General features: G+C 39.6%; 1 protein-coding gene across 1 annotated transcript in view; it reads right to left on the reverse strand.

The window, feature by feature from the left end:
- Positions 1 to 21575, reverse strand: part of LOC306698956 (chemokine-like protein TAFA-5) — a gene marked incomplete at both ends in the record, with an annotated part of 29228 nt that overhangs the window by 3906 nt on the left and 3747 nt on the right. The window contains one exon of the mRNA XM_079163457.1: positions 8962 to 9111. Coding sequence (XP_079019583.1) covers positions 8962 to 9111 — 150 coding nt within the window. The remainder of the gene's footprint in view (positions 1 to 8961; positions 9112 to 21575) is intronic.

Raw genomic sequence — 21575 nt, forward strand, 5'->3', positions numbered from 1 at the left:
TAACACTTAACGTACTTTTGAATATCATGACTATTCTCAATTTATAACCTTTTTAATCTTTATTCTCCTAACGTCACAGCTTTTTCTTGCAAATCCAGACTTTTTTCCCCATCAGATTATGACACCTTTATTAAAATTACGATATTTTTGTTCAAAATATTCCATCTTTATTCTTTAAATCTCCAAAGGAAATGGAGCAAACACAGAGAACCAAACACAACTCAGTCCAACATCAGAGGACTGATTCTGTTTACTGTACACACCTCCTCTTCATCACACTCAGCTATTTATAAAGAAATAGGACATTCTCACAACCACATTTGCATATCGTGGCTCCCTGATTAGCCCACTGAGAGAGGGGAGGGGGTGATGAAGAGGAGGAGGACGAGGAGGTTTGAGGGGTTTAATTGAGCAGGAAAGAAGAAATAAACAGAATCACGGGATGTTCAGTGGGGTAAGAGGCCGAGATAACCTCACTTTTAATTCTTAAAACTACATCCTACGTTTCCCATAATGCAACCTGATATCGTCTCTTCGTCAGACCGCCATCAATTAGTCGTAAGTTGTGACTCTAACATACGACACACAGTAAAATTAAGAATATGTAACCACAGCAAACATCTGTCAGCAATTAACAGTATGTGCATCTCATTAAAGATGGCCGCTGGTCCCAGAGGGGAAAAAGATACACAATGGAGAAGATAAAGTGATGTTCCTCATTATGAAGGAAGCTCCAAACAGAACAACAAGAATCACAGAAACACTTCTTGAAACAAATGCATGTGATTAATGAAGCTACTGAGATCGGTCTTCTCATGAGATTATCATCATTGACATTATAATCAAATGTTCAACCATTGTCTCTCGAATACTTAACATGTATATATTCATAATACAGATATAATATTTAAAGCATTATGTAACTCACAGTTACTCATAAAGATGAGCTTGTTTCGTTGACCATTGTGCAAAACAGATTGAATTCAAAAGTTAATGGTTGTAAAAAGAAGATTATTTGTTAATCGAGACTTATTAAAAGATTTCCACACATATGACATGAATCCTTATTTTAACACAGAAGCTGCAGGAAGAGAAGATCTAGCCAAGTGTTTGCACATGTATGCACATTTTAATAAAAAGTAACATCACATGACGCAACGCAACGTAACATAACGCAACGCAACGTAACATAACGCAACGCAACATAATGCAACGTAACGCAACATAACGTAACGCAACGTAACGCAACGTAAACACATCGCGAGGCAACACATTGCGACGTCATAGAAAGGTTATGATTTTAACCCGCTTCATGTTCATAACACATGACATCAAATAACATCAGTGGACAGACACACATACACAGTGTGTCCGTCCATCAGTCTCAGCTGAGCCTGCGTCTCGCTCTTTCATTTGAAAATGAACTCTTCACTCTGAGTGTTTGGGCGACACTTTAATGACCCAACCAGACTAGCTTTCATTCCCGGCACTGAATTAGCCTCTGCGAGCTCGGGGAAAGATGAAGAAAGTGAGAGTCTGTACAGGCCTGTAGTACATAACCAGGTAATCAGTTCTCCCTTTGGAGCAGCAGAGCAGTGGTGTGATTGTGATAGCGCGTTAGCCCCCAATTATCAAACCAATTTCCTATTGAACAGCGGCAGCTCCTCTCATCCGTGATACTTAATTAAATTCTCACATTGCTCAAACCTTTATCATGATGGAGAGAGAGATGCTCCTGGGTGAGGAAATTCTTCAACTGCTACTTTAATGGAAGGGTCATTTTTAGAATCTTAAGATTTTAAATTACAAATGACATAAAGGTCGTGTTAAAGGGATATTCCAACATTTAGGTAAATCCAGAGCCAGATAAGATGGATATCAAGTTTCATCTCTGTACGTTCAGGACGTCGATAGCTCCGGGACATGTTTAGTCGAGCTTAGCAGCAGTTTTATTTTGTTGCTGTTGTCCGGTGTCTTTGAGGAGAACATAGACTTTCTTCGCTATCTTTTTCTTGTCCCTCTTGGGAAACATTATCCATCAAGCACCAGGCATCACCGATGCAAACGCAGAGTCCGCCACCTCTTGTCCAGCTGGCAACCTCCGTTGAAGCCAATGCGGAAGTGCCTTAAACTTGCATTCTCTCTACGGCCAAAATCACACACTCGAGCGTCCCTCCTGCTTTGTCTCTTATGGACACATGTCCCCACCAGCCTCCCTGTGGTGCAGCACTGAGTGCGCTCAGATTTCCCCCTTGAGACTCACTGAAAGGTGTCGAAGAGCAGAGAGCGGCGGGAAACAGCAGCACCCTGTTTGTTCCTGAGAGGAACGACGTGTAATCACACACCTCCGTCTTCCTGCTGAGGACGAGGACCGACAGCGGCCGCCCCGTTTGTTTATTCATCTCTTTCCTTTAGTGTCCCGGGACGCCACCGCTGAGTGAGCACGCCAAGTGCCATTTACGCCATTACCTCAGCGGCGTCTTATCAGACCGTGAGGCTGTAAATGCTGCTGTTTCCTGTTATCACCTGGAAAAGTTCAGGGGTAACGTATCAAGGCACCCAGAGGATCTCATAAAAATGTATTTAATATCCAAGGTCACCGTCACAAAATCAGTGACTGGTACAAAAGTTTGACTGTCAGACGTCTGAGAGAACGACTCATATGTCTAAATGGTCTGTCGTGCTTTTATCTTGTAGAAAGTCCTCTTTATAAATAGATGTTCTTTAGTTCAGTACACGGAGAACAAAACGTTGTACAGCGGTTCAACCAGACTGACAACTGAAAGAGACAAAGATCCTCTGAGCAACAGTTGAATAAGAAGAGAAGAAATTCAACCTGGAAGCTTAGATTTAAACAGGAACAGCTTCCTGTTTTAGTGTCAAGAGTTTCACAATAAAAGCAGCCAAGAAGAAGCTGTAATGAACAGACAACGTGTTGCTTCATCAAAGCTCTTCTTCAAACTTCAGCTTAGAAACAGAAGGTTAGTCTAGAGTTATCTCTACTGGAATATCAGCTCAACTAATCACCGTTTAAACTCTTCAATCAGAGAAACTAACTCAATATTTAGAGATCAATAATGATCGAGGCTCACTGGAGGTTTAGTGAACTGGAAACTAATTCAATATCCAATTTATCCAAGCATGGAAGCATCCTGTTGCGCGCCTGTGGATTTAATTTGAGTTGTTCAGCCCCCGCACCCCAACCCGAGACGGAACGACTTTGCTATTATTGTCTTCATGAGAGATGAGGACAAACATTCTAACTTCAAGGAGTTTCCTTTATATCGAATTGAAAACGGCTACAAAATGCGTAACAATCACATCAAATAAATTACAGCAAATAGCCAGAAAAAAATGAATTTGGTCATATCTAGGACTATAAACAAATGATGAAATAAAGAGACGGTGGCCTGTTTCAACCTGGTTGTGTTCAGACTATTGATCTCCTCCGCCGCATTGAAGTACACACACACACACACACACACACACACACACACACACACACACACTACATACAACAAACAGCATTGTCTGAGAATAATTCACAATCCCTATCCGATTACCATTTCTTATTTCATGTTTTTTTTGGGGGTTATTGCATACAATTAAAAAACAAACAAAAGGAAAACAACAATATACTCTGATTTGGACGTTGATTACCATGGCAACAACATTTCTAAGCATTTGTTTCAGTCTTCGTGGGAACATTAAGGAAATGGAAGTTTAAATCTTCTTCTTCTGGAGCCTGAACTGTTTCAAATGTGAATAAAATGGTTCTCATTGAAGGAAAGAAGAAACACATCCTCAGTCAAACATATCTGAGCGGTAGTGTAGGCTATAAGTGAATTTATTTTTATATATATGTACTATTGTTATTATTACATTCAGGAAACGCTTCCTTTGTTTGTGGATCCATAAAAAAGAAAAGTGAAGAAGCAGGTGTTGAGTGTAGAAAAGAGTCCGAAACTTTCGCGGTAACAAATGTGTCAGTGGATTAATCTCAGGTATCAGTGAACACCTGAACACCTGCGAGCGCTGCATCACTGCGCTGATTAATGAGCGACCGCAACGCAGATCAATCCGGCGCCGCCGCCGCTCAGCACTGTTCATTTATCCGAAAAGAGAGGCGGCCATTTTGTAATCGCTTCATTCATCAAAGACGGCGTCCGGGAAGAGGGACGCTGCTTCGCTCCCCCGAGAGGAACGAACGAAAAAGAGGCGAAGGACAAACAGATGGAAGAAAATGAAAACTGTGTTACAGTCTGAACAGGAAGTCGCTACAGAAACCATTATTCCTGTTTTTGAGAACAGACATGAAATCATCCTTTTTATTCTCCTTTTTCCTGCTTTTACTTTACCGTCCCTCCTTTTAATCAACTTCACTTGTTTCACTGCAGTATCGGCAGATTGTAAACGATTATGTTTTCTCTTAATTATGACATTCAGACTTCATCATTAAAATACAGCTTTCATAGGAGGATATGTATCTTAAATTAATGAGATGAAGGTCTCGTTAGATACGCATCTCACAATCACAAAGACGCAATAATGATGTCATAATTACAAGACAAACATGTCCTGATTAAAAGATAACGAGGTCATAAATATGAGCTCTTCATGGCATCATTTCCTCATAATTCATAAATAGTTCAGATTTCATTATCACAAAATAAAAGTTAATGTAATTATGTGACACAGATCATGATAATGAAATATGCAAAGATACATCACGCTTAATTATGAATATAATAATTATGAAGTCATAAATACAAGAGAAACATTTTTTCTTTTCTATTTTGGTGAAAGAATATTTTCTGCCTCTGCAATATTCTTTCACTTTTTCACATTTCCAACATATTTCCTTTTTCTCTCTTCTGTCCCTGAACACACCACCGTCTCTCCAGTTTGTCTCCACCTGATGAGAAACCAAACAGTCTTGTGTTGTTTGTTTGTTTCACTACACAAGCTCTGAGCTTTGTGGCCCTTTTTTGTTATTCATTGCTGTCAATCTGATTCCATTAATGTCTGAAACTAAACAGCAGCAGGTTCTTTTCTGACATCTTTTCATTTCACTGCTCAGAGGAGGAGAACAAAAAGCGTCTGTGGTCATTTCTCAGGATTCAGGTCCAACTTAGAGACTTTGTAAACCAGAGTCAACAACATTGTTTTTTTCCACCCTGATGACGCTTCTATAGCTGCAAACATGTTTGTTTCTTCTGGATCATTACTCCACTCAGTGTGACCTGTGATGCATGCTGGGATTATCCCTCCACACTGGAACCAGGACTCAGACTAAAGTCAGCCGAGCCGGAGCTTTGAAACGAGAAGCGACTCGAAAGCAAAGCGAAGCGGCCGCCTCAGAAACAAACTGACAGAAATACCAACAACGTGCAGCTGAAAGGTCACGGAGATCCAGAAGCAGCAGCTGCTGAGGTCTGACTTTTATTCAAGACTTTCTGAAACTCCCGCACTCCAAAAATATCTCAAAAGCTGGTTTGTTCATTTTTAAAAATGGTTTTAAAGAAGCAAAAACTTCATCACAGAGGTGATGAACATCTTGAAAATACTGATATAAATATGCTACACATACCTACAAAGTGTAGTTAAAATAGAATTCAAAATTAAATAAAGGGGGGTGCAAAGTACAAATGAAGCTGTAATGCATTAATAAACATGTTACACTGTTCCAAATTTCAAGCAATTAATACATTTTGCAGAAAGATGTATTTTGTGACTTTCACTTATAATAACAAGAACTACTTTTGTCGGACAACATTCTCCCACAGCAATAATTGCGACAAATGATATTATTGTCATTTGAAGATTATTTGATGTCACTGATATGATAATAAAATGTCATGATAATGCACTCTCAGGCTCTGTTAGCAAACATGTGCAACGTCTGCGCAATGTCCAAGTCTTATAATGGTGGCGAACAATCTGCTGTTTATTCTGGCATCATGTGGGATAAAATGTTAAAACTAAAACAACGAGGTCAGCAAAAATGATCACGGTAAGGTCCATATATATCGTACAATAAGTGGAAAACGTAAAAAATGAATGAGATCATGTCCATACATCGTACGATAAGTCGATAATGTAAAAATGTAGGTCATGTCCATATATTGTACGATGAATTATCGTGAGTGGCCTGTTTGTGATATTGCCTGTTCTGAATACTTCTTCCTACACTGTGTACATGATGCTAACGATCCTGAACCTTCTTTATATTTTTGCTTCTGTGTATTGATATTTCTCTACTTTGCCCTCTTTGTACTGCCACTGCTGCACAACCATTTCCATCTGGATGAATAAAGTTCCATCTCATCTGACAGATCCTGTGACACTGTTGTTTTGTTTTCGCTTTTTTTGACTCGTCTTGTGTCCCCTTGGATTGAATAACGTTTTTATTTGACCTGAAATACACCAGTTTGTCTCCCAAAACACTGAAGAGACTTTTGAGTTCATGCTACTTGAGATTGCAACAGAAAACACAAAGTGACATAAATACCAACACGCAGCTCTGTAAAGGTCACAGAGAGACTCAGGTAAGGTTTGCACAGAAATACAAGTCTTTCTGCTGGACAGTTACAATGATTTGCGTGAACATTTTTCTTCCTCTAAAGGAGAGGAATCCGCTTCTCGGCTGTTGAAAGTTAAAGTTTTGTTTCTGTCAACCAGCTCCAGAGTTTACCGTCTAACGTCTCTTGGCTCCTGGTCATCCATTGCAATGAGGAAGTCACTAAGACGTTTTTTTCGAGAAATAAACAGAGGAAAAAACAGGAAGCTGCTGATGAGTCGCTGAGCTCTGAAAACAGGTTGCAGCGATCAGCAGCTTCGAGGCTGAAAATATCCTCCCGGAGCAGCAGAGCACGTTCAAACAGCTCTGATCACCGACGGCACAAACTTTAACCAGTTCAGCTCCAACATCTGTCCCCAACATCTTGACGAGCTACAGGCACAAAGTGTGTCTCAGCAGATCCATCAATTAATAACATGAATATAAACGGTTTAACGGGTTTTAACAGTTAAAGGGATAGTTTGGATGTGTTGAAGTGGGGTTGTTTGAGGTACTTATCCATAGTCAGCGTATTATCTACAGAAGATGGCGGTCGGCACGCCACCAGTTTGGAGAAGCAGACAGGAGTACCAAGCAATGTACTGCTGTGTACGATAGACAATATCAATTCAAATGTACACTATATTTATAATATTTTTGCCAGTTTACCTTACGGTGAGATAACTATACAGTATTCCATCAATGGTCTCGCCAAAGCCACCAGACTCCAACGAAAATACCTGTAACATTACCTTACAGAACAGATCTACTGCTTCCTTGATCAGTTAGTTTGTTCGTGTTATTGTGCAACTTTGGTCAGTTTGGATTCACCAACTTCAAGTGGACGCTTGAGTGCAAGTAGACACATGTGCCAAATTTGAAGAAATTTCCTCCAAGTGATCCTGAGAATGTGACGGATGTGAGGTCACGGTAACCTTCACCAGTGAACCCGTTCGTCATTCAGTCCACGAGGACGTTTGTGCCAAGTTTAAATAAAAAACAACCTTCCTGGTCTTCATGAGATACATGAGGAAGGACCGGAAGGATGGACGACCCGAAAACTTAGTCCCTCCGGCGTCGGCTGGCACTGCGGCATAAAAATCTACCTTCCAACGTCTCCAAAGCTGTTGACAACATGTTGTAACCCAAAGCTGTATCCATCCTGTAGGTTGACAGAAAAGTTTGGACAGAACCAAAAGCGGTTCATTTAAAAAGATAAAGTATTTTTCTGCTGATTCGGTGAAAAGAATCTATGTTAAATACCGTTGAAAATGATATTTTTAGGGCGGTTGGTCCTCACTGTAATAGTCCTAAAGGAAATCAATGCTGATACGAGGAAAATATATCATCTGAGGACAAATCTGAGGGAGAAAACATGTGAAGTTCTTTTTCGACTGGAGCTTAATAGGAGGAGAAAGCAGCAGGAGAGACTGCAGAGGTTCAGCCAAACAACTGTCCCACAGTCTCTGGAAATCACCATGAGAGCCTGTAAAAATCTCTGCAGAGCAGAACGAGTCCCTCCAGCTGTTGTCGTTGTCTCCAGATGGCGGTCACAGAAACAGAAAGAGAGAGGAGGAGACAGCCGCTGATGAAATGCAATGCAACTCTGGGCTGTCCTCCATCTGGGCTTCGACTTTCTGAACCTTGTGGTCCAGATGAAGAGATTTGGGGGATTTAGAGGGGAAGCTGCAGATATCTGTGTGTAAGTTTCTTTCATGACAAAAGTTTAGCCTCAAGAGAAGATTCTGCAGACTTGCAATATCTTAACTCACTAAAATACCTCAAAATACACTCAATCAATTCTTAATTTTCCCCGAAACACACACCAAACACTTAAGGGGAGTCACGACAGGGAAATAATAATGTAAAATTAGAATTCAATATCGTCATGAAACTTAATTAATCTGGAGTTTTGCAAATTATTTTTGCATTGCAAGTACAAAGGTTTTTATATAGGGAATGCTGGATATATTTTTCTATCACTTCATAATCAGAAAACATTTTCTCTCCATGTTTTAAGGGATAAAATGTTGTATAAATCAGGCAATGAAGGATTTATGAACAAACCCCTGTAAAAAATATACATAGAGAGGAATGAGACTGGAACGTGTTGGTGTATGTAAAAGCTACTGAGGTGGAGATTTCTGGATCAGAGTCGGAGAATAAACTAATTCAGAGAAAACAGCTTTAAAGATATGTTATATATTTTATTAAAGAGTCGCCCCCTGATGGTCATTAGAAAGAATGCAGGTTTAAGGAACTTCCGCATTCACTTTTAAGACCCAAAGGCTTCCGCCTGTTTCCAACCGACAGTCAACATTGTTCCCCGGCGATGACAAAGTAGCAATTTTAACTCAAACCAGCCGTGAGACATTGTGTCGTACATGCAGGCTGCGTCTTACCGTCGACGCAGGCCGGTCTGGCTCGTGTCGTCCCGGCGATCTGTCCCTTCCTGCAGGCGCAGCGGGCCGTCTGTCGGGCGATGGTCCTCCTCGGCTGGCTGCTGTCTCGGTCCAGATTGACGATCTCACAGGTCCCCGCCGCCAGCTGACCTGAGGAAGGAACGCAAGTGCATCAAGGAAACAAACATTTTAAGTGTTTTTATGACAAAAGTTCTATATTCACACACAAAACATTTTGTAAATTGCAATGTTTCCTTTTATTTAATTTTTTGTTCCGATACAGTTGAACTCACTTTGCAGTGGCTTCAGTGTCGTTACAGGTGGTGAGTAATACAGACTAGATCGGAGAATATAATTAATGGAAATAACACTGGAGTAGAACGAACATTCCCATTCAGATCGACGTTGGATGGTCACAGCGGCGTCCATTTTTTTGTGTGCTAAACTGCCCAAAAAGTCACGGACTCACTGAGGTGAGGTTTCACCGTGACGACTAAAACGAGCAGTAACGTCACGAAGCGTAGAGAGTCACAGTAAATTGCTCAACTTCATCGACTTAGTGTTTTTATCCACACACTCTTTTCACAGCGTAGGAAAACACATCGCTATAACCAGAAGAGTGACAACTTTGTTCTGCAACCAGTGTAGCATCAAAGCACGGTGGAATTAACAAGCTACAGCAGGACAAACGTTTGCTGAATCACTGCTTACATGAATTTATTATTAATTTATTTCCTGCTGTTTTCTTAACAGACCAAGTCTTTTATTTTGTTAACTGCTTCATTAGTGTAACAAGTGGCAAACTGCTGCAGTTTGAAACCAGTTCACAGACTGACTGGAAGTTAAATATTGTTTATTCTATTTCTTCAGAAAGTTCACAAGTTCGGTGTTTTGACTAACGGCTGCTGAACGTCTGAACCGACTCGAGGCTGATTGTTTCCTGTGACTCAGCTCATCCAACATTTTTACAGAAAAGATACCACAGCAACCATAGGAACAGAATCCTGCTCTCTGATTGGCTGACAGGCCTCTGTTAAGGTGAATAGGGTACAATTCTGAAAACTACCTCAGTTGATTACTTGCATTAAGACAATTATTTTTTTCCATCACAACTTTTATGAAATTGTACGTGTTGTATGTGTACCTCAAACATTCTTTAAATCAGAACCCAAGTTGTATTAAACTGCAGCAAACCATAACAGCAATAACACTGTTTACAGACTTCTTCAAAGACGTCTGGAACCACGGCAATGATCTAAATCTTTACAAGGAACTTTAACATCATCAGGGGCTTTCAATACCTCTTAAACTTCATGAAGGACCTGAAACCTCTTCCAAGACAGCTAACAGCTTTTCATGGAACTCTACAACCTCATCCGGGAAATCTGAAACCTCCCCAAGAACCTCTTCATGGGCATTCAAACCCGGCCAAACAAGCCAACATTAAGTTCTTACTCTGGTGCGGTTTGTCTGGGCACTTGTGAATGCAGTAATTGTACTCTGGTGGTCCAAAACAACCAGTCCAGATGAACACTACTGCGCTTTGATTACATGCGTCCAATGTTTGCTTTACAAAAACTTCAACAGCAATATTTCAAAGCCTCCGACCCCTTTATGAAAGTGGCAGCTCTTGAGGTCGAAAAGACAAATTTGCTCCTTCGTACGCGCAGCTCAGCAAATTAATTGTTTGATTTGGTCCGCTTCAATTTGTGAACAGTGAAAGCAAATCAGACAAAATAGAAAAAGAACCATAAGTATCAATTTCACTCTGATTTGGACTTGCCAAACTGACAATGGCTTGGGAGAATCCCTAAAAGGATTTCACAAACCTTCACCTTCTGAGGGAAGCCTGGAACCTTTTCAATGCCTCTTTAACCTCCTCGAGGACAGCTAAAGCCTCCTCAAGGACCACTGAAACCTCTTCAAAGACAGCTAAAACATTTGCCATGAATGATAATGCCTCCTCGTGACCTTTCTACCTTTCTTAAAGACCCCTGCAGTCTTTTCAAGACTTCTTAAAACTCCTCAAGAATAGCTTGAACCTCCTCCAGGACTTTTGAACCAGAACACCTGGAAAATGCCTCAATCTATTCAACAGTTGTTGAGTTATTTAAGTGTGGACCATGGTTTGAAGAATAACTTTGGACTCGGAACTGAAGCTAAACATCTGGCTCTATTTCTGCCATTAAAATGAACTTCATAAATGAATGGAAGGAATCATTGAAGTCTGAAGGTGTCGATAATGAAAAATCTCAGCTGAGGCAGAGGACGGATGATGTAGGGGTGAATGTTGGGTGAATCAGAGGGGACAGAAGCTGTATTTGGTCGCCGTGGGGACGGCAGAAGCCCCCCCTGCATGCTGATGAGCTGTCATCAATAGAGCCATGGACTGTCCCCTTCTTCAGAAAGGACCAGGACCTCAGAGTCAGGAGAACAGAGGGAGCAGTTCTTCAGAAAGACGGAGGGCAGCGGCAACAACAGCTCGTTTAGCCTCAGAAGCACAAAACTACTAAAAAGGTTCAACAGACTTCCTTAAAGTAGTGAAGTGGATAGAGACACTTGAGAGACCACTACAACCTGCAAGTTGACGGTCACATGATACCAAGGAGGTGACCAATGGCGTTGATGGTCTACCTTTACTTTTAAAAGTCATTGGAGAAGCTGACCAGACAACAGTCCAGGAAACTCAAGAAATAATTTCCCAGCAAAGAGAGAAAAGTAGTTTTGTTAAACAATCAACAAAAGGTTTGCGTGATTAAATGTGATTTAAATATCGTCAATGTAATTAAATGTACAAAAGGACACTTTTTTCCTTAACCTGACCTTTTTGTCCATTGACAAGTCCAATAAAGTTTATTTGAATAAGATGAACATGTCAGCACCATAGACCGCTGTTTTAGTCAGCACCAGGCAGCAACCTCAGTCTTAAAACCTGCATTCCCTCTAATGTCCACCAGGGGGCGACTCCTCTGGTTGTATAGAAGTCTATGAGAAAATGACTCTACTTCTCTCTTGATTTATTACCTCAGTAAACATTGTAAACATGAGTTTATGGTCTCAATCTCTAGTTTCAAGTCTTCTTCAACACAGCATGATGTTCATTTAGTAAATGATGGTCCATTTAGAGTCAAACAGACCATAAAGCAGGGGATGCTTTAGGGCGGGGCTACACAGTGATTGACAGGTCGCTACCAGAGACGTATACGGCGTCTCTACGTCAATCTTCTGCATGCTGACTCAGGCTCAGCATGCATCATCATATTGATGTCCATGCAGACATTTGTGTTGAAAAGCCTGTTGGTATACAGGTTGAGAACATAAACAATTTCCAAATGCATAAAACTATTTTAGCACTAACTAGTGAATCCAGTGGATGTATATATTTACTCAGAAAGTAAAAATGTTAGAGAAATATTGTACTTATTACTCTTAATTGTTAATTTGAAAGCTTTGGTTGGTTGGACAATATAAACATATGAAGGTGTCACTTTGGGCTCTGGGTAAATGTGCCAGCATTTCTTACTTTTAATTTTTAACAAAATTAATTAAATGTGCTCCACCTCAACCAACTACAACAGTAAAATCCTCCTATTACATCAATGCATGAGATAATACTCTAAAGATATAATATATACTAAGTAACATTTTCAGTAACATGCAGGATCACGGTGTATTGTAACAATGTTTGTGTTAGAACTCTCAAGTAAACGATCTGAATACTTCCTCGAACACTGTGCTACACTCCTGTAATGCACTTTTAACCGAGCTTCCCCAAAAAAGTATTTTTGGAAACTGGAAGTTCTTTTAAATCTTTAGTCATAAGAAAAGAAACTCTCTTGTCTAAAGCTTTGTAAGAGGATGCTTATGACACAGGTTTTCTGTTGAGTATAAAATCGTTATTTTGCAAAGACCACTCTATCCTTCAGCTGTTTAAAAGAAAAAACAGTTTTGTCATTTCTGCAGCTGCAGCTTTTTGAAGTCCTGAAAAGCTTCGGCTGTCAACCGGAAACATGATGCATTGTAGCAGCGGCAGCAGCACTCGGGAGCTGAGAGACGTTTGATGTGGCGAGCAGCGTTTCGCTGTCAGCGGCGTCTCTGTGATCCATGAATGAAGACACAGGGTTGTCGTTTCTATCGGCTCAGAGTCATCGCTGCTGTCCGTCAGGTGTGTTATCGTTCAGGAGGAATGATGTCTGTGAGACAACGAGTATTTTGTTCATCTACTTCTACAGGAAAAGTACATCAAAACAACATATACAAACACCAAATGTCCTAGAAGTTGGAGTCATACTGCTGTAGAACATGGGTGAGGGGCAGTTTAAAGGACTCGATTAGCGTAACCACTTTTATGACATGAAATCAGGATTTAGGTTGAAGTTTTAAAAGCAGTGAAACGTTACTTTACCAAGTACTTAAGTATTTAAGTGCAAAGTTGAGGTACTTGTGCTGTACTCGAGTAATTCCATTTCATGCTACTTTCTACGTCTACTCGATTACAACTGAGTAAATGTACTTTTTACTCGACTACATTTGTCTGACAGCTTTAGTTACTTCTCAGATGACAGTTTTTCATCCCCTTCCTGTCCATCAAAACCACGTATCTCCAAATGTGTTGATGTTGAATGTTTGTGATAAACTGAAGGATGAAGTGTTCCTTTATGTGTTGATGTTGAATGTTTGTGATAAACTGAAGGATGAAGTGTTCCTTTATGTGTTGATGATGAATGTTTGTGATAAACTGAAGGATGAAGTGTTCCTTTATGTGTTGATGTTGAATGTTTGTGATAAACTGATGGATGAAGTGTTCCTTTATGTGTTGATGTTGAATGTTTGTGATAAACTGAAGGATGAAGTGTTCCTTTATGTGATGATGTTGAATGTTTGTGATAAACTGAAGGATGAAGTGTTCCTTTATGTGTTGATGTTGAATGTTTGTGATAAACTGAAGGATGAAGTGTTCCTTTATCTGTTGATGTTGAATGTTTGTGATAAACTGAAGGATGAAGTGTTCCTTTATGTGTTGATGTTGAATGTTTGTGATAAACTGAAGGATGAAGTGTTCCTTTATGTGTTGATGTTGAATGTTTGTGATAAACTGAAGGATGAAGTGTTCCTTTATGTGTTGATGTTGAATGTTTGTGATAAACTGAAGGATGAAGTGTTCCTTTATGTGATGATGTTGAATGTTTGTGATAAACTGAAGGATGAAGTGTTCCTTTATGTGTTGATGTTGAATGTTTGTGATAAACTGAAGGATGAAGTGTTCCTTTATGTGTTGATGTTGAATGTTTGTGATAAACTGAAGGATGAAGTGTTCCTTTATGTGTTGATGTTGAATGTTTGTGATAAACTGAAGGATGAAGTGTTCCTTTATGTGATGATGTTGAATGTTTGTGATAAACTGAAGGATGAAGTGTTCCTTTATGTGTTGATGTTGAATGTTTGTGATAAACTGAAGGATGAAGTGTTCCTTTATGTGTTGATGTTGAATGTTTGTGATAAACTGAAGGATGAAGTGTTCCTTTATGTGTTGATGTTGAATGTTTGTGATAAACTGAAGGATGAAGTGTTCCTTTATGTGTCGATGTTGAATGTTTGTGATAAACTGAAGGATGAAGTGTTCCTTTATGTGTTGATGTTGAATGTTTGTGATAAACTGAAGGATGAAGTGTTCCTTTATGTGTTGAGGAAATCCTTCTACTTCTGCAGCTAAATAAAACTCTTTAAAAAGCCTGTTGGATCAGCTGGAAAATGTATTGTCTTTTTAGAGATACATGTGCGTCGATAATGATTTCCCCAGATGTCAGCTGATCGGGAAAAAGCCTGCGAAACAGTGCCCAATCCCATAACAGAAATGTTTACTTTGAGATCCCACAAGTGACTTGTCAATGATAAAAATGCCTCTTCAATAATAAAGAAATGTGTATAAAGAGGGTTTCAATGGAAATAAAATTACAAAATAAGACCTTTGGGCAGCACAAACACTTGCATGAATATCACTGAGCTCTGTCCTGATGCAGGTAACCTAAAGGTGTTCTTTAATATTCACTCCAGGTTGGTTTCAAAACGCCTCACCCTCAGTTGGAAAAGTTAAGACAGTAAAGGAGTCTTAAAAAGGTCCTGAAGACTAGAGTTTCTGGCCGACAGTAAGCTCATTCGAGATGAACTGCGCCTCGCCTGGAAAGTGGATCAGGCAGCAGTCGGACAGTTTCCAGCAGCCTTCAAATAAAATACAGGAAGTCAGAGAAATATTCAGATCCTGTCAGATCCATCTGTCGGCTGCCTGCTTGAAATAACTTAGAAAACGTTGCAGCCCCAGGGCCCATGGTCCTCTAATGCGGCCTACATGTGGATGATGCCAGAGCAAATCGGGATCAAGTCCGACACAAATTCAACCCGATTGTGCGGCGATCACCGGTGATTCATTCTGCAAAGGCCTAACTCATCTCAAAGGAGCCTCACATCTGCTATAAATGAGGTGTGCATTGAGTTGTGGAGGGATCAGAATAATCTGCAATTCCAGACCTCTCCTCTTAGCCCGAAAGAAAGAGCGTCGTCACTCTCTGATTGGCCAAGATTAGTTAGACTAGTTCTTAGGGAACAGCCGGTCCCCAACAGGTGATCTGAATAACCCTCCAATCAACTCAGGGAAACTGTGCCGTTCAGGAAACTTATTTGGGAAAAGGATAAAGACAGCAAGTACCAAAGAACAAAAGACTGCACGAGGTTCTCACAGGACTGCATCTCCACAAACATTCAATGATCTTATAGACTATGATGCATTGCTGTCCAACAGGATATAAAGGAGTTACAATGCAACGTACACATGAATCCAGTCGGAATATTAATCCAGAAACAACAGATATAATAGTAAAACACTAACAGGGAGTATTTTACAATAAGTACTTTTACATTTCATACTTAAAGTACATTTTGCCTTAAGATTCTGAATTCATGACTTTTACTTGTGTATTTTCACAGCTTGGTATTTCTACTTTTACTTCAGTGAAAGATGTGAATACTTCTTCCACCACTGATGTTAAAACACTAACAGTGTTGAGATCTCTCTGTTGAGACTCTCTGCAGTTTTAATGAAGCTCATAATTACATCTGACAGCCTCCATTAACACGACTTCTGCTCTCTGTCTGATGTGTCCTCCCCCTCCTCTTCGCCTCGAGGCAACATGGAAGCTGATAAACTCTCATCTCTGTCTGAGAGCTGCTGTCATGATGGTTATCACCACCTCCTCCTCCTCCTCCTCCTCCTCATCCCTGTATACATACAGATAGTCAGACCTCTGTGAGCTCAGCACTTTCATGTTTAAAGGCTCAAAGGTCACAGTGGAAAGTGTTAGAGCTTCACATCGAACGACAGCTACACGACATACAGAGAGGACACTTTAACCTTCATTCCCTTGAATGTAATCATATCCGACACAAAGGTCGAAGGTCAGAAAGGATGGACGCTAACACACACACACACACACACACACACAAAACCAGCGGTGGGAGACTGACCTCTACAGTGAGGACAGTATGAGAGTATTTGATGAAAGACTAAAGTCTTTATTCAACTTCCAGAAATAACATGAATATTCAAAAACGTTTAGCTAGATAGAGACACAATGAGGAAATGATAAGAATCAATTATGATCTTATCTGCATCATCCCACAATATCTGAACACTGCAACTAAAGCATGATTAACATTGCAACACATCCTCATACAACGCTTCGCAAGATACCTCACGAAAAGTGACTCCTCATTGTTCGTGCATTTTCCTTCGAAAGACCAGCAACACGTGTCACTTTCTGCTCGTTACATGAATACGGTCTTTTCAAAACAAACTTCTGTCTTCACAGGAAACCACTCGGTTAGGTTTAGGAAGCAAAGCTACTTGGTTATGTTTAGGAAAAGATCGTCGTTAAAATAAGCGCCGTTACTGAAGTACGCAAGTTACGCAACAAATAAATCAACGTTGACTTCTCGTTTTACCGAATGAACTGCGGTCCACCGGCTGAAGGATCAAACCCACCGCCTCACCCGCCCGTCCTGTGTGAAGGATATCTACGAATTACGGCACATTCTTCATTGGTTTAGCTACGGATGCCGGATGAGACCAGTCTGATTGTTATGTTTAGATTCAGGAAAGATGGTGTTCTTGGTTAAAATGTGATAAGTCAACAGAGACGTCCTTACTTTGTTAAATAACACAAAACAGTATGACGGTTTGGGAAATAAGCCTATTACTCTCCCGCATACAGAGACATTCCACGACTGTTATTAAGTCACCAACCAAACATCTAGAACCAAATATTCTGCTGTGATGATTAATCAGAGGAAGATCAAAGTTCAAATCAAAGGGACCAGCATCACAGGTCGCCCTTTTCTATTTCAAAGATCCTGAACCCTCGGAGCCGCTGAGGTCCGAGAAGCCCCGGAGCTTTTCTGCAGTAATTGGGATTCAGTCTGCATGGAGATGATGTAAGGTATCCCATGGTAACCACAGATGGTGACAGCAGAGGCAGCGGCGGCGGGCTTCTGTTTGCTCGTTAGCTGCAGTTCATCACCGACCGCCTTTAATTCTACAACTGCTGCAGCGCACCAGGAGGAAAATGTTCTCGTCTCCGTTGGTCAAAGCAGTGCATGCTGGGAGAAGACGAGTGAACAGCACATTTGCTGTGAACATGTTTGAAGAGACAACTGCGTTAAATATAATAATAATAATCTGAAAAAAAACCAACTGAAGGAAATCTGACAACCGAGGCGTGATGCTGCACATTGAAACTTGTAACTGTTGGACGTCTTAAATAGAGAAAAAAATCTGCATCAGCTCAAAGGAAACTGCAACAGAAAAAGGCAGCAGGAGTTTTATCACTTATTCTGAACCAGCGTATCTCATTGGACTGCTTCAACAGGTTTGGCGGGGTGGATCAGCGAGTCGTCCTTTAACCACAAGGTTGGCGGTTTGATCCCAGACTCCTACTGAATGCAGGTTGAAATGTGATCGAGTGAGACACTGAACTCAAAGGGTTAAACTCCTGCATTCAAAATCTTACTTAAGAAATTAGAAGTATAGCCTGCTCTTTATGCAGAATGGTAAAGTTCAGAATCATATCATATTTTTGGGTTATAAGTATTGATACATTAATGTGTTCATCACAAACACACCCTTTCCTGTTTATCACAGTGTGGTTTTCACTGGATAGGAAGGGTATGACAATAATAAAAGTAATATGTAAAGTAACTACAGTCAAAAGCACAATATTTTCTTAAAAAAAGTTATGCTGTAGAAGTAGCATTAAAGTGGAAATACTCAAGTCAAAGTACCTTTAAACAGTACTTAAGTACAGTAAATTGACTTAGTTACATTCCACCACTGGTAGTTGACTGATGCTGTGGATATACCTGCTCCCAATAACCCCACGACGTTCTCTAGCATCATACTAAACAAATTTAAAGTTTCCACGATCACACAGAAACTCTGCAGCAGCTTCGTCCTCTGGTTTCCTTCCTCTCTGAGCTGTTATAACACTGTTCAGATGAAGGTCACATGATTTATCATCCTATTAAAATAAGACAAATAAAAAACATGCCTCCTCTATCATGGTAGGAGTGGATGCTGTGACCCTGTAACATCACAAAAGGAGATGCTGGGACTCCAGGTTCATCAGTCGCTGGAGCCGAGCAGGATGCTGTCTCCGGAAAAATAAAAAATGTTCACAGTAACCTTTCTGTTTCCATCACGTTTTGTTTGTCTGCATCACCGACTCTTTCAGTAATAACCCCGGGAAATTATGCAAAACTAAACAATGTGGTGTTTTGATCTATTGTATAATGAGTAGTATATTGTTTGAAGCATTGTGTAATACTGACACGTGTTGTGTATTGATGATCGGTATTGCATATTGCTGATAAGTATTGTATAATGTTGATAAGTGTTGTATATTGTTAAGTATTGTATATTGTTGATGAGTATTGTATGTAGTTGATAGATATTGTATATTGTTGATGAGTATTGTATGTAGTAAGTGTTAATACGTAATAAGTAGGCTTGATAATTATTGTTAATTCTTGAAAAGTAGTGTATATTACTGATACATTGATATTGAAGTATCTATCCTTCTATCTTAGATAGATGGTTAGGAAGTGAAATGATTGAGAGGATTATGGTATTATTACATTAAGTTGTGCGATGCTCACATTGGTCCTCACCTCACTGTGTTTAGTGTTATGTATTCACATCCAGTTTAAAACCAGTGGCACCACATTTAGCTTGGAGTTCGTTTGCAGCCAAAGTCCCTGAAGACATGCAGCACATTACAAATAAAGCGGTGTAATAAAAAGTAATGTGATGTATTGAGCAGCAGTGAAATCTTAATGATTGTATTGAAGGTTGTGAGTTACATAAACTGTAACTTTAAACTTCTTAAAATCAATAACAAATTGAATGTATTTCAGCTATTTGTCACATTAATGCAGGCAGGTGGACCCAAATGCAGAAGCAACAGGGAGTGAAGAAAAATTATAATTAATTACTCGGAACACGAAGAGCAGAGATGAGCAGCCAGTCAATGGCTGCAAACACAGAGATACAACTGACAAGAAACCACGGGAAACACACATACACGAGTACAACTAATCACAAAAACAAGAAACAGCTGGAGAAGGCCGACGCATATAGAGGGAAACACAATGATTGGCTAACAATAGTGACAAAGAGGGCAGAGCAATCAAGACTAATACAAGACAGGTGTGTTAGAAAAAGACAAAAGGAGTTTGTAAAACAAGACATGACACATGAGGAGAAGGATTTTAAAAAACAAATAAGCAAACCCTAGGTCCATGACACCATCAATATTCACCTCAACTTTCTTGTATTGCTATAATGTTTTTATAATTTTTTATTCGTCTACTGTCTAATTACAGCTTTGTTCTTCTTTTAGTTGTGAGCCACATTAAACACATTTTCTTCATTGTCTTTTTATTGAAGAACTGAAATATATCTGTAAGCTCAGAAAAAAAGCTAAAAGTGGATTTGAGATTATTTTGTGAAGCTACTTGAAGTTCCCGAGGTCAAATGTTGAAACTTGTAAAGCTCCATCGCCTTAAACAAAGTGTTTATTTGTAAAAGCAGATATTTCTTTTCTGTTTTTCTAATAAATACCTAAGTTGTGTCTTTTTGTGCATCCAGGGAATACTCGTCAAGCAGTCACATTTAGTGTTAAAGGATGGAACATATATCATATTGTCCGACTAAAACAAAAGAAAAGTCATCTGAACTTCTGAGGCTGCGTAAACTTTAGTTTGGATAGTGCAGTTTTTCCACCTGCAGGGATATATCTCATTACCTTCATAAAAATATCTACCACACAGATAATGTCTTATTTAATTCTTTATATCTTGTATGACTTTATTATTATCATAATTTCTTTTGTACAGCAGTGAACTTGCTGTGATGTCTTCCCGCCTGCAGGGATTGATCTCTGCAGTAAAACTCTTGCACATTTATTTGACTCTGTGATGCGGCTGAATGAATCACAGATGAAACACAAAGTCTCGCTCACATTACTGAATAATGAAATTACAGCGTGTGTGTTGTTTTTCTCTACTCAGACCACTGTTTTCTCAATCACGGCTGACGTGTAATCTCTTCCTGAATGAGAGGAAGGAAGATAAACAGATTGATATGAGCTTTTATTATCCATCATCGTATTTTAATAAATCCCCTGCAAATTGAAAATAAGAACAACAATCACAGAGCAAGAACACTGGAGTCACTGTTTGTTCTGAGAGTGAAGATAGAGGAATAATGATGAGGCTGAAATTGGTTTTGACGCGATGCGGAGGCTGTTTGCTGATCCTCTGATGGCAGTGAATGAGTTTCTGCAGCAGCACGCAAATCCAACAAAAAGTCCCTGAAGCTGTTTTGAAATGAAAACCGCCGCACAGGTCTTTAAAGTCGTCACTGTTGAGCATGTTAACATGATGACTGAGAGCAGATTTAAGACAGGAAGTGGCACCGACACAGAAAGGTCGAAGGTCAGAATGTGCTTTTCATTCGGCTCATTCTGCTTCCTCCTCGTCCTCCGGCCCGTGATCCAGAAATCAATCGAGGGCCGCCATCATGGAGGATGTTCTCCGGAGGAGACGAGGAGCGAGGAAATACGTTTTCACCAAGTAGGTAACATGATTGATCAGCTGATCTGAGGGGCAGCCGCGGAAATTGCAATATTATTATTATTGCGAAAACTAGACTCAAATATATATATATATATATATATATATATATATATATATATATATATATATATATATTTCTTATTATGAAGAATTGTTTGGCCTTTTACTTTTAGTAATTACTTACATTCGATTACTTTCTTTCTATTATTGTATTACTTTATATCTATTCTAATTACGATTATTTTCTATAATTATTACTTTTCTATTTATTTTCTATAAATTATATATATATAAACTAAAAATAATGCACTAGTGAAGTTGTGATTGGGCCAATCCTTGTGATGCTAATCATCGTAACTGAGGAATGTTGGACTAAAATACTAAACGCCAAGTAAGAATTTTGACATTAATTTATTTATTACATCTCTGAA

The sequence above is a fragment of the Pholis gunnellus genome (assembly GCF_910591455.1).
Source record: "Pholis gunnellus genome assembly, chromosome: 7".
NCBI lineage: Eukaryota > Metazoa > Chordata > Actinopteri > Perciformes > Pholidae > Pholis > Pholis gunnellus.